Source organism: Numenius arquata, chromosome 8 (genome assembly GCF_964106895.1).
Source record: "Numenius arquata chromosome 8, bNumArq3.hap1.1, whole genome shotgun sequence".
Lineage (NCBI taxonomy): Eukaryota > Metazoa > Chordata > Aves > Charadriiformes > Scolopacidae > Numenius > Numenius arquata.
This window is the reverse complement of record NC_133583.1, coordinates 5,653,418-5,667,335: the sequence shown is the minus strand read 5'-3', so window position 1 is coordinate 5,667,335 and position 13,918 is coordinate 5,653,418. Positions and strand designations below refer to the sequence as shown.

Genomic DNA, 13,918 nt, shown 5'->3' with positions numbered 1-13,918 from the left:
GAGGAGTAAACTGAACTAACAGAAGTGAGCTCGTAACATTCAATATTAAAGATCACCATGGACGTTACACTTGGCTTTAGAAAGCCTAGAAGGAACCTTCGGCTCCTTGGGTTCCTGTATCTTCTGGTGTTCAAGTAAGAAATGGTACACCACACTTAAGCGTGTGTTAGCATCCCTGTCCAGAGACGCTCCAGTGTCACCGTTAGCTCTAACACCATAGCTTTAGCTTAACCTGATTTCAATTGGAGAGAGGTCTCTAGCTAGGTGACAGCAAAGATGTTACAAAATTTAGGGGATGAAAAAAATTTTAAAAACCAACTTTCAAAACAAACAAAATGGGAAGGAATAAAGTAGCTTAAAAACTGAATGGGGGAAGGGGGGACGTAGGAAACCCGCGACAAAAGACAAGACCACAGAGGTGTGAAAGCCGGTGAGCAAGGGAAGGCGCAGGTTACCTCCGAGTTGCTGTTTCTGCTGGTTCACATTGCTGCAAGCATTAATGTAATCGTACTTCTGGCATAATCTTATTTTGATCTTTTGTGGAGGGTAGCTCCAGTGAATTTTTTGCCTTTGGCTTAAGTGCTGTTAGATCTGGCTGAGTAGATGTCTGCCAGGGCTGGCATCTCTTTCTTTTTCATCTAGTGCCAAAATTTACAGCTTACCACATAGCATCGATTTTGTAGCATAGGTTTACATTTGCTGACAGTGCTCGTCTGATGTCATGTTAGCCTAGTCCTAATGCTCCCACAGATTCCCACAGCCTTCTTGGAGACATGGTGCCTGCCCCAGGAAACGGCCCGCCACCAGCCTTGGCTAAATAGTGCCCTTTGAGTAGACAGAGAAATAATTGCAGAGTCCTACCGGAAAGAATGAATTTTCCTTTCATCTAAGATGACTTGAAAAGTGCATCTATCCTGGAGTTTGGGAGGAAAACTTAAAAACCCGTGAAAAGACAGTCATCAAGATAGCTACTCCTTTTTTATGTTTTTTTACTGAGGCTTCAGGTTCTTCTGGAGTCCTTTCTCTGAAGTTCCATTGGATTGGGACCCGTTAAATTTGAGAGGACTTGGATTTCCTTGTGCTTTTCTTCCTTTCTTGTTTCACAGGGACCCCAGCAGTGGCTCTTGCCTGCATATAATGATACTGTGCGTTCTTTTGGTTCAAGTCCCTATAATCAATACTTAGGGTAGTCTGCATCCCTCCTGCTTGCTGTGTGACAACAAGCCTTGTAAAGACTGCCTGATCCACATTTGGAAATTTCAAAAATTGCCGACTGTATGTGGTGAAGTCTGTAAAATAAGGATACGAAATAGTAGACTTAAGAATTCTTTACTAATACGTTTAAAGTGCTGGAGGCAAAAAGCATATTTCAGTCTCTGAATTAACCTGGTACAAATCCTGAAGAGATGGAAGTTGAACCATGTTTCCCAACAATTGGTCTGGAGGAAAAAATGAGCCTGATCTAAGAGACACTTTTCTTTTGGAACAGGATTTAGCTCTTAAAACACCCAGCGTTTTACTAATAAGCAATTAATGTCTGTAGACTGAGCTAAGTAGAGGTAGAAGAAATTAAGAGAGGAAATGGTCTCTGAAGAGACACAACCTATAAATAGCTGTGCTGAAACTATGACAAAGGCTGCTATTGTTCCATAACCAACAAAGAACACAAGGACCAGTTTGTTACATTTGGTAACAGTACATAGTTGATAAGCAAAATCAGAGATTTCTGTGTAAGAGTGAGCTAAGGGAAGTCTCCAAGTACCTCTTAATTGAAAAGGGCTGATTGCAATCAATGGCTTTTGGAAATGTTTGTAAACTTTGGTATTGGGTCACAAGTTAACTGGCTTTGCTTCTGTGGTGAAAGGTATCAGAAGCTGGTCACTAGTTTGCCAAGAAGGTTTTCTGCGTAGATATGAGCTAGTAGTTGAATTGCTGGGTACTGTGTAAAGTACTCATATGCCAAGTTGAGATGACAACTAATTCATCCAACTAAACAATTTCCAGCAGGAGTCTGACATGGAAAGCTGTGTGAGTACAAGCCGCTCCACTTCTCGGTGTGACTTTCCTGTGGAAGTTGAACTCCAGGAGTAGAGAGGAGTCTTATTGCAGGGACTGTCACTGAGTGTGTGCTGGTAGGTAAGGGGACAACACAAATAGGCTGCACGAGCCAAGGAATGGAGTCCCTCCAGTGTGTACTCCAGGGGGAGTCCAACTCCAGGGGGGTTGGACTAGATGATCTCTAGAGGTCCCTTTGAACCCCCTATTATTCTGTGATTCTGTACTGATACCTTAGAAACAGCCCTCTTGATCACAGAGCTGATGTCTCAATGATCTATATAGGGCCCGAATGAGCTGAATGTGCGTGCTTGTTTTGTTAGAGTAGTGGAGGAGAAAGGAAAGCCTCAGACTTCCCTGAATGTAAACTATGGTGAGTCTGTAGTAATAATTACCGTGTTTGAAATTTATGTTATATAAAAGCAGTAATTTGTTTGTGCACCTTGTGAAGCCAAGGCCTAGAAATATGAAATCCCACAAATAAGGGCTTTTTAGACCATGCTGTTTCGATGAAGATAACAAGCTAAGCTCAGCATAAGCCACTCTTCCTTCCTATATGTTTTGGGAGAGTAAAGATTGGATGATCTGAATGATGCTTTATTTAAATTTCTTCTTAGCCAGAAGTGGCTAATGAAGCCTTAAGGGAAGCGTATTTAAGTTGGAAAGATGCTAGAGTTTGGTGAAGGTGGGGAGGGAACCTCCTTAGCACCAGAAAAAGGACATCAAATTCCATGTCTTTCTCAGTTTTGAGACTCGCATCTTCCCTTGAAATGGCTGTGGCGGTTTTCACCATTTTGCTGTTGCTTTGTGCTTGGAGAAAGGGATGAACAGGGAGGTGGGTGGTTGAGGTATTTAAAAGGCATGTAGATTTAGTGCTGAGGGACATGGTTTAGTGGTAACTTGGCATGTTTAATTTTGTCCAGTTTATCCCAATAGGAGGCATTTGAAATAAATGCCAGGTGTTGCTGCATTGTGTCCACTATAAGCCTCTTCAGTTTGGTGGGGGTTTTTTTTGTTTGTTTGTTTGTTTTTTGGGGGGTTTTTTTGGCCCCATTTCAGCCTAGTGACTGCTCTTGTGTGCTCACAGTGCTGGCAACTTGTCCATCTCAACCCAATGCCCCCAGCACAGGAGTCCTCTCCTCTGCAGTTCCCTGAACTCTGCACTAATAACTGTTGGTCTTACCTTACAAGTCAACTAATTTTTATTCCTCTGGGACCTGCAGTAGAGTTGGGAACAGAGGATGTGCCTCAGCTTTAACTTAACTACAGGTATTTTAGCCATGTGAGATGAGTTGAAGTGTTGTATATGCTTTATATTTTTCAGATGAAAGGGATTGTATGAAGTTGAAAGAAGCCAATCAGTCTCTTTGCTTATGGATCACTGATTTAAACTGAGATTGTTGACATCTACCTCTAATGTGAATTTCCTTGATAAGCATTTGTGTGTGTATGCAGACCTGCAATGTTTTCCAGCTGTGCGAATTAACTCCCTTCATCTGCGGTTTTTTAGCTCGTGCTGCATCAGCAGCGCAGCGCTGGTGCTCTGGTTGTTCCACAGCTCTTGGGCTGGTTCCTCTGATGCTTGCAGTTTCTGCAGGACTTCAGTGGGCACATCCAGCAGCTGCTGCCTGCCTTATGTTCCCTTTTGTGGTGATTGCTGGCACAAACCCTGTGTATTTGCGTGGAAATCAGGCATGGTGTTGACAACTTTGGAGGAAAAAAAAAAAAAATCACAAACCTGTTGTAACAAGCAGGGTCCATCTTGTATTTAAGTAAAGCATCTTGGTGGCCTTGACTATTCTCTATGTTTAATTATAACCCAGCTGCTTTACCCAGGCTCCGAGATGCTAGATTCCTCTAGATTCTAGATTTCTGGGGTGGAAAAAATATTATTTATTTATTTATTTATCCCCCCTCCCCCAAAATTCCTCATTAGGTTTCACATGTCTGGTTCTGAACTTCAAGTCCCTGGGCCACAAACAAGTTCTTTGTGCTCCCTCCATGCTTCGGAGCATGAATAGAAGAAGCGCATCCAAGTCAGAAGGGTGTGTGACGCTGTTGCTGTGCCCGCGTCATGGATGCGTTTGAGGGGCCAAAAGATACAAGGATCAGCCTTGTAGAGCAGAGAGAGGGAGTGGTCACCCTGACATTAATGCGGATACGTCACAACTTGGACCATGGTCTGTGATGGACAGCTGTGACCTTAGATTTATTGTAGATGTTCCTTTTTCTCTTTTCTTCTTTTTTTTTTTTTTTCTTATTACATTCAAGAGCTAAGGGGAGAGCGAGGCTGGATCTTGGGGAGAATTCAGTTACGTTTTTTTCTCTGTCTCTTAAAGACTGAGTCATGGGACGCAGTTTTTGTTGTTGGCCACTGTGTGTTCAGGACCAGTATTAGCATGGCTTCTAGCTGGTGGTACTTTAAGGGATGCACATCAACTTTGCTTCTTATGGTGGCTCCAGATGGCAGAGAAATTTTCTTAGCTCTCAGTGTGGTGAGGACCATCAGTAGGAGTTTTAATAGTCCAGGCTGTGACTCACTCCATTGTATTCAACAGCATTGTTTACATGGGTGTAAAGTTAATATTCTAATCTCTGCAGGATCAGTGTCTTGGGGGGGGTTGGTTTTCTTTGCAGCAACAAGGATAAGAAGTACTGCTACTCAGATAAGATATCAAAGTGGTTTACACCTGTCTTTTCAAAATCTAGTTCGAAAACAAAAAAGAGATGGGTAAAATAATCCACTCAGGAAAAGCTTCTTTAAATACGTTTTAATTTAAAGGGATAGCTTTGATAAGTCTTGTTGAAATGCTATCCTATTTCTGTATAAATGTCTTTGCTTAAACATGCCTAAATAAGAACAGCAGAATGAACAAGTAGTTGAGGAAACTTCATGTCAAAATAATCTTCCTCCTCCTGGTGTGTGTTCTTATTACGTAAGTTAAAGTAAACTGAAATGTTTTCTGTGTAGGTAGCTTTTAAATCACATGAAAAATGTGATTGATTAATACAGTGTTCTCCCTCAAGCATGTGACAACTTGTGAAGTACTTTCACTCACATATTCCTGGAAAAATGAGGGCTTCCTCCAGGAGCGTTTAGTAGGTTCTTTCGGATATTTTGAGTAAGAGAAGTGATGGGGGTACAGACATAATAGTTTCACTGAAAAATAAGGAGGAACATTAGAGCAATATTGTCAGCATGTTACCTCTTCTACATATTTTCTGTCCATGTGTTCTTGAGGAGAGAAGACAGAATTTTCCCACTGTAGGTGTTCTATTCCTCAAGCCCCTACATATCTGTGACTTTTGCTGACCTTATTGCACGCTCTGTTTGCACATGGAAAAGAGCACAGATTTCTTAGCAGATCCTACCTCTGTTTTTCTGTACCAAGCCTTTTATAAGGGCAAAACAAATGATCCTTTTCCTTGTTTATCTTTTCCAGTTGCCTGTGTCTGGCAATTTGATTGACCTTTATGGCAACCAAAGCATGCCTCCTCCGGGACTAAACATCAGCAACTCATGTCCAGCCAATCTTCCTAATATAAAAAGGGAGCTCACAGGTAAATATGTCTATAATACCACCTTGGAGCAATAGTATAATTGTTTTGAATTCAGGTGATATTGGACATAATTTCTGTTATGAGAAAGAATATTTGGATGACTTTTGGCTTTGAAAACCATTATTTATTTTTTTTTTTTAGCAGACGTATTAGCCTGTGATGGAGTTGTGTTCATGTGTGGGCATGTGCGTGTTCACTGTGACAAATTAAGATAAAGTCCCTAGTTGTTATAGTGAAATCTGCACATTGAAAACCTTGTGTCACGGGAAGTTTCCGTGCATCTCTTGCAGAGCTGTTCTCTAGTTTGGGCTTATTGTTTGCTTTATCAACACTAAATTTTAACAACTTCACATTTGGAGTCTCCGTGGGATTCATGTTGAGGAATGCTACATGTTGAGGCTTTACTTTAGTAGAGGGGGGCATAGCCTGTGGTAATATGAAATCTGGACACCTAGATCTTATAAAATGTAAAATTAGGCACTCAAGAGAGAATATACATCTCTTAATTTAAGATGAAAATGAAGTATCCTGTGAACTTCTTGTTGGTTCTCCCAGCAATGCTCTGAATAAGCCGTGGGAGGCAGGGGGAGGGAAGGGGGACATTAAAAGCCTCTCTCTATAAAGTGCATTTGTACAGAAGCTAAATAATTTGAAGGAAGAAATTTGAAGGAAGAATTAATTTCATATTCTCAAGCATGCATTATTTTTGCTCTTTTGCTTCACTTGAAAGGACAAAACCACGCGTAGGGTACAGTATACAAGGCAGGCTTGACCCCAGGAGGAACAAATGTAGATCCATTCTGGAACTGATGATAAAATCATCTTCATACCCAGAAATGGCTGTTCTTAAGCCCAACAGGGAGTCATTCTGTATGCAGTATGGTAGGGGCATAGTTTCTTTCTTGTCTGTCGTCTTTCTGGGTTTCTGTTGTGAAAACTCACAGGCTGACTCAGTTGCAAAGCAGGTTCTGGGCAGGAATTAGTTTAAGTAGAGCAGTTTTAATAGCCCAGGAGTCAGCTTCTCGGGAGGAAATGCCACGTCTCTGAGCTGGCAGATATTTGCATTTACATGAATACACAAAATTTGAGTTCAGTATCAAATGAAGACATACGAACTGCTCAATGACTTGTGGCTGCTAGAAAAAGAAAAGCTTGTACGGTGATGGAACTATGAGTTGTTTCCATTCTCTCCCACCCTCTTCTTAGCAAAGTCCTGCGTTACAGACAGTTTCATTGTCGCAATTATAGAAAGTTAAACGTGGTTGTAGACTGCAAACTACACATCCAACTTGTCAGGTGTCCAGGCTGGTGGATTCACTGCAGACATGTAAGACCAGGCAAAGGCAGCAGAAAGAGAGGGGAAATTAGTGAGTGAAGTGGTCTTAGGGAAGTCCTCCGTATGTCAAAATAGACCTGAACTAAGTTAAATGTCTATATGCTACATTCACCTGTACACAGAAACAATTTAGATGAGTGCTTTTTCTGTTCAAAATACATGCTAGCAGACTGCATTTAATTTAGGAGAGGCTGAGGAATTAAACTCAAATTTAACAGCAGTCACTCTGACATTGATCTGGCCAAGCCTTTTTGCAGAAAGCACTATTGGTGGTGCTTTCTGACAGCCAGTGATTTTAAAATCAGCATATTATAGCAGGCAGGAGTCCTTTTTCTCCATTACCTGATTTTGGTGTTGGAACTAGGCTGGACAGAGCTTGCAATATTTAAATCTAGCATTTGTCAGAAACCTTTATCCATCCTACTGTATAAATACCAAAATTTTGAAGAACCAAGAAAAGTCTAATCTATTATCCAAGCGGCTGATGTTGATGATGGTTCTGTAGTTACTGAAGCATTTAATGGAAATCCTGCTCACCCAGGAGTCCAGTTTCCATAGGTTTTAGCCTTGGAAACCTCATATCTGTTTGATAAGGCAGTGCCAGATTAAGCCCAAATTTCATTGAGACATGCAATGTTCTTTCAAGCTTTATTGGGGGGATCCTTTGGGAGCCTAGTGTGGAAGGTGATGTCTTGTTATACTGCATCTAATACTGGGGTAGCTCTGTATTCTAAGTAGAGAAGTAATCAACTTCCAGTACTCCAGGGGAAACCCTTATCACCTGTTATTTTGGAATGGGTGGAACATCATCCATATTCCATAAAAACAGAACTCATGAAAGAAACTTGTTGGAATGAGCGAGGGGCTTTGTTTCCATACTGGACTGTGGGATAATAAATCACGTGTTCACTTGTCCTCACTGACTCACTGCTAAACTAAATAACGCTTGCTGGTTTTGAGATCTAGATGCAACAGGGCAAGGATTAATGGTGTCACCCTTTTTAAAAACTAAAAGGCATAGAGCAAACAAAAAGTAATTAAAATTGCTTGAGAAACATAAGATCAAATGAGAACTGAAAATAACAGATTTAGTTTTGCTTTTGCCTAACTATTGCATGCTGAAGCCCAATAGTAAACGTGTAGAGCAAGGTTAAGAACAGTTCGGAGAAGACAACTAATGTGATATGCAGCATGGTTGTCGTTTTTCCTTTTGCTTTTCCTGAAACAAGGACCATTGTCTTCTAGTAATATTGCTAGTAAAGGTGTTGAATTTTTCATCTTTTTTTCATGTAATGAGAACAGTTAGTGTAGCTGGAAAAATACAGTATTTTTAATAGGTGGCTTAAGTTATTCCTTGAATCTTGTGGTGATGTGCTTGCACGTGCCACAAAAGGAGGTAGCCTTCATTCCGGTGAGTGGAGCCTCTGACTCCTGACTGCTTCACATCCTGCGCAGGTAGCAATGCAGTTTGTTGTCCTCAAATACCTTGCTGAGTCAGGGCCTCCGTGGGAAAGGTTCTCGTCACGGAAGTCAGGATGGGAAGTGTGGGAAGAAATGCTCTGCAGGGTTGAAGTTCAACACCAGCCTTGTGTTTTGGCAATCACAGCTTATTGTACAGGCCCTTCTTTCCCCTTGGAATGGCTGTAATAATTGGTTTGACAAATGTCGATCAGGCTCCCTGTGCAAATGTTCCACAGACTGAAATGTTGTGTTTGAATTCCTTCGATTCTAATTACTTCATTCACATGCGCAGCATGTATTTTTCCTACAGAGTCAGAAGCGAGAGCGTTGGCTAAGGAGAGGCAAAAAAAAGACAATCACAACTTGAGTAAGTTTTGGTTCTTCGCATTTAGCACTAATTCTAGTAATGATTTTAGATGTTAAGTGTTTGAATAATGATGTTTTAAGTGTGAATGAAACACTGCCTGTAGTATATAGTACCAGTTCATTATGTTATAGATCAAATATCTCGAATTCTTGTAATATGTGTGCTTAAAACTGCTATTGAATTTTAAACTCTATTTTTTTTTAATTATTTTTTTCAATAAACCAAGTGAACGGGTGGTTGTTATCAATGGAATTACTGGGAATAACATTTGTTCCAGATACTTTCAACAAATCCACCGTGCACAATTTTGGCTTTTTTATTTTTAATTAATCTAAAATCATATATGTGGTCAATTTGTGACTTTAAACATCAGTGTGTGTCCTCAGTGTGCCGATTTTGTAAAAATTCCATTTTTGAAGGGAACACGTATTTCCAAGTTGGAAAAAAACCACTTTAAAATAATGAGCGTCTTATGACTTAAAGGATCCTTAAGTTGTCCTTTTATACTTTGTATTACTAGAAAAAAGGAACTGTTTCATGCCTTGAGCCGTTCAAAAGCCTTTTCTATAGCGTGAAAAGCTAATGCAAAAAAATTGGTATTTAAGTTTGACTTCTGGATCCTCAAAATGCTGCCTCTGGAAGAGTACTTTAAAAAAGAGACTATACATTTTTGTCCCTTTTCCTGCTTTAGGATTTCCTTGAGCATCTACTTTTTTGTCTCTGAATTTGTGTGTAATGTTTTTTCACTAAGAAAACGTTTGCTTCTCAGTCGAGTCCTAAGCTAACACAGCCGTCCTGGTTTTTAGAGTCTCAGCTCTGCCCCTTCAGCAGTCCCACATTTTTACAGTTGTCGTGTGTCCATGTGTAGGAGAGCAAAATAAATGACTCTGTCACTGGATTTTAAGTTTCATGCGAGCATTTCAAAATCCCTTAAAGAAATCTTTGATGAAACTTTCTATGTTGTAATTAAGTGTGAATATTACTTCTAACATTTGTGCTGTTTTTCCTAAAGTTGAACGAAGAAGAAGATTTAATATTAATGACCGTATAAAAGAACTAGGCACTTTGATACCCAAGTCAAATGACCCGTAAGTATAATGTGCCCAAGGAGACTGTGGGAGGGAGGTGTTAAAAGCAAGAAAAAAAGCTTAAGGGCTGAGTTGTCAGGATGTGAAACCTTAGTCTCGTCTCGCTGCTTGCCTGGCTGCCTCACTGCTTGTCTTGCTAAGTGATTCTTTTAATTTATTAAATGCCATAGCTCAGCAGGACAGAACCAATCCCTCTTTCTTTGAAAATGGAGGGTAGATCCTCTGGGAAACCATCATGTTCCCCTTCCCGCTAAGAAAAACGAAAAATATAGAGCCTGTCTGTGTACCTGGTCACTGATAATTTGCCAATGTTTGTGCTAGTTTCCCAGTAGTTTTTAGGTAATTTCACTGTTACTAACTTGTTTTAACTTTACCCAATGCTACTTCAATAGCAAGGAACACCCCCTTGCTCTAAAACTTGAAAGTCTCACTTAAATCTGAATCAATGCCCTGTGAGGCTTTTGGGGAGAGTTTCCACTGTTTTAAGGCAGTTCCTCATGGAGCAACTCATGGCTACTCTTCAGAGAGGCTCTTTCGCTTCCCCTAAGGCAAGCAAGGCAATATTGCATGGTATCAACCTAGAGGACAGGTGGATCTTTGGTCTGATAGTCTGCAGTAAACTTTTTTTGTATTTAAACTAAGATGTTGTGGAGGAGAAGACGATGCAGGCAGCCTCTCTCTCTAAATCAAGTGTGGGAGGAATAAAGTGGGAGAGGCAATATGGGGGCCATGTCCCCCCTGGCTGGAGAACCATCACCCCTCGGCTGCAATGGGGTATTTGTATTTCAGGCAGAATTTAAAAAGCACCTGAATATGGTGCTCTATTGGGCTCTTCTCTTCCTGCCATAACATAGCTGTGATGCAGTGCCACCAAGAGGACTATTGCTTGTGGCTTCTTGGGGGCTAAAAGACTTCAGGTCATTCTCCCGCAGAAGCACCAGGTCATATACAGTCCTTACATATGGTCATTTTAATTCCCCGACAGGAATCGAGCGTCATGCAGACAGCAAGCCTGGCTTGAGAAATGTCTTGTGGGGTTTTTCTTTGTTGTTGTCTTGCAGCTTTGCCATAAGGCAACAAAAGGAGCCCCCTGGTCTTCGGCGCTGGTCTCAGACTGTGTAGGAGGCAGGGGGTTGGTGCCAGGGGGGCTCCGGGGTGAGCCTGGGCTCTGTGCCCGTCGGCTGGGCCGGTGCTGGCTGCAGTCTGCTTCCTAATAGCTGTGCTCTGGCCCCCTCTAGTGCATCTCAAATGCCTTTTGCATTCATAAACTTGGAATAAATATTAGCCAGGTGTTATGAATATATGATGTGTAATCATAGCTGCCGATGTGAAGGTAATGACTATAAAATAGAGCCTCTCTGAGAGCCTTAACTCTTCCTTTTTTTTATTGATTTCAAAGGGATATGCGCTGGAATAAGGGAACTATTCTAAAAGCATCAGTGGACTACATCCGTAAGCTGCAAAGAGAACAGCAGCGCACGAAGGAGCTTGAGAACAGACAGAAGAAATTGGAACATGCCAACAGGCACCTGCTGCTCAGAATACAGGTTTGCTGACAAATAAGATGGAAATGCTCTTGATGTTGCAGTGTGTGACTGCGAATAATGGTACCTGAGGCTTGTTTGTAGGAATGTGGGTTACAAGGAACCCCCATTTTAATTAATGATGACCAAGGCTGAGATGTCTGCAGAGATTTTTCTAGACAAAAACCCCACCAGGATATATTAGTTGTTTGTGGTTTTTTTTAAAAAAAAAAAGGTAAAATAAAACCCCAACACTCTAGTAAAGCTGGTCTATTTTTGTTCCATTTTGTACCATGGCCAACATAAGTTGCGAACCATACTATAAAAAGGATTTATATGGTTTTTCTGGGTGCCACATCTAAGGAATTGGGACTCCATATATCATCTGTTTGTTGATAGTGATGAAATTCATGTCATCCATTTGGGAGTATGTTCACTTTAGCTGTCTTGTTTGGGGAGTTTTTTTGACCTGTAGCTTTAGTGATTGTTTTCTTTTCTTCTGAAGCGATTTTGGGCGAATGAATGAAATCTTTTTGTGTTGCTTGTGGGTTTCCTAAATTGTGTAGGGACCAATCTAGGCATTGTCTGTCAGAGGAGCTCTACAAATTGCAGTCTTCTACATCTGATCTCTCATTTCTTCTCTCGATCAGCCTCTCCCTGATGCTCTGCAGGAATCTGTCATCTGCTTTCCGGCGGAGGGTAAACACTGCTCACAGGCCAAAATGTGCAGGGAGGGCAGTATTGGTGACAGACACTGCAGCACTGTCTCTTGAGTCCCCCATAGGTACCCTGGGGACTGGCAGCTGTACTTAATGTTGAGGCTGCCCTGGCTTGTCCGAGAGCAGTTGCAGCGAAACACACCTTAATGTGAGGGCTCCTAGAGTTTTTTGCAACAAGACAGCCAAGAGCTATGGATGTTGAGCTGCTTTTTTTCTGTCTGAGGAGCTGTGGTTGGTTATCTTCCTTGTTCCTTGAAGTCTGTAGGACTGTAAATCAGTTCTCAACACTGAAAAGCAGTAGGTGGCATGAATATAGTTTCTCCATGGGCTGTTGCCCAGGTACCCACAGCCTGTATTACACAGAGATTTAGGGGCGAGAACTCTGCTTCTCTAATTCCTTTGCCTTCACCTCAGGCTGGAAAGGCCACCTTCCCCCTGCAGCCTACACAGCTTTTATTGTCAGCTCTGTTCTCCAGGTGGGCAAAGGTAGCTAGATACCCACCCCTCTCTGCGAAGGGGTAATTAAAGAAGTATATCTAGGATTGGGTATAAGAGCACATAACACAGAGACAGGGATGTCCCAGAGATTCTCCTGTTGCTGCTCACTTGCAGTGCGACCAGCTGAGCTCTGCATGCAGGCTGCAGCGTGCCAAGCCACGTCAGGAGACCCCTGACCCCCACCACGGCTAATCCACAAAGGAGATAATGAAGCTAGAAATACCTGAGAGTCAAGTGTGGCAGTAAACAGCTTTAAAATAGAACAGGCTGGGGTGAGCTTCAGCGTAGTTTCTGTACTTCGTTGAGCAATCTGTTTGCTAGAGTGAGACGATAAAGACACGCAACCCTTCCTTCTGCAGAGCAACATCAAGCAGTGGTATTTCAAAGCTAAGTCAGATCACTTTTTAAGCATCTTTCATCTTCCTTTGCATTAGCTGCCTGCTCTGGCTCCTTCAATCAAATAAACATAAAAACCAGACCCTTGAATAATGGGCAATACATCTGGCAGCAAATAACCTGAAGTCTGTATTTTCCCTCTTTGTGTTGATTCTGATTAAACACAGAATAAGGGACTCCTGATTTTGGCACGTTAGTGGATGGAAGATGTGCTTCCTTCTTCCACCTTCTGTTGATCCTGCAGAGTGCCATTACAAGCTTGTTGTCTTAACCTGAAAATGAAGAAAAGGCTATTAATCAGCCTCAGTCATATGAATATCCAGAAACGGTACAATCACAGCAGTGATTGTGATTGCCTGATATAATGCATAAGTAGAAGCAAAACATCTCTCTTACTGCTGCATTTGAAAAAGGGCATATAAGTGAATTCTTCTATTATCTGTCTTCAGTCAAGTGCATCTGTATGATTAAATGTGAAGGTTGGGTTTAAACTTCTCATGAAGATTTGAAGAATCCTGGCTGTCTGCGAAGTCTAATGCCTTCCTACGACTTGCCTATAATTTTTCAGTGCAGGAATAATCTCCTCGGTTTTGGCTGACCTCTTTACTTCCAGCTCCACCGGACTTGTAGAATGAGAAAAGTCCCTTCCCCTGTCTCAGCAGGAAATGACAAGCATCATGTAGACAAGATATGCCTTCACATATGACTTTTTAAAAAGTACTAAGTGTACGCTTCTGCTATTTCACTTCTTTTTCCAAATTTTAAATGCTTTCCTCACCTGACCTGATGCCACACTTGCCTACTGTGGCACTGGTTTGAGAAGGAGCCCGAGGGTGAAACGTGTCTGTTCTTCAGGGTGCTGGGTTTTGGCTCTGGTGTAGGTTCTGAGGAGGAATGGGAAGGACCTGTGCGTG

The 13,918-nt window shown here is 41.6% G+C and overlaps 1 protein-coding gene across 8 annotated transcripts in view; it reads left to right on the top strand.

The window, feature by feature from the left end:
- Positions 1 to 13,918, top strand: part of MITF (melanocyte inducing transcription factor) — a 108,595-nt gene that overhangs the window by 90,479 nt on the left and 4,198 nt on the right. For 5 of the 8 annotated variants that reach the window (XM_074152389.1, XM_074152392.1, XM_074152390.1 and 2 more), the window contains 4 exons: positions 5,499 to 5,616; positions 8,724 to 8,780; positions 9,793 to 9,868; positions 11,268 to 11,415. In XM_074152389.1, the coding sequence (XP_074008490.1) occupies positions 5,499 to 5,616; positions 8,724 to 8,780; positions 9,793 to 9,868; positions 11,268 to 11,415 (399 nt within the window). Of the gene's footprint in view, positions 1 to 5,498; positions 5,617 to 8,705; positions 8,781 to 9,792; positions 9,869 to 11,267; positions 11,416 to 13,918 lie in introns of all 8 variants that reach the window. The other 3 variants (XM_074152391.1, XM_074152388.1, XM_074152393.1) reach the window with 1 other exon arrangement.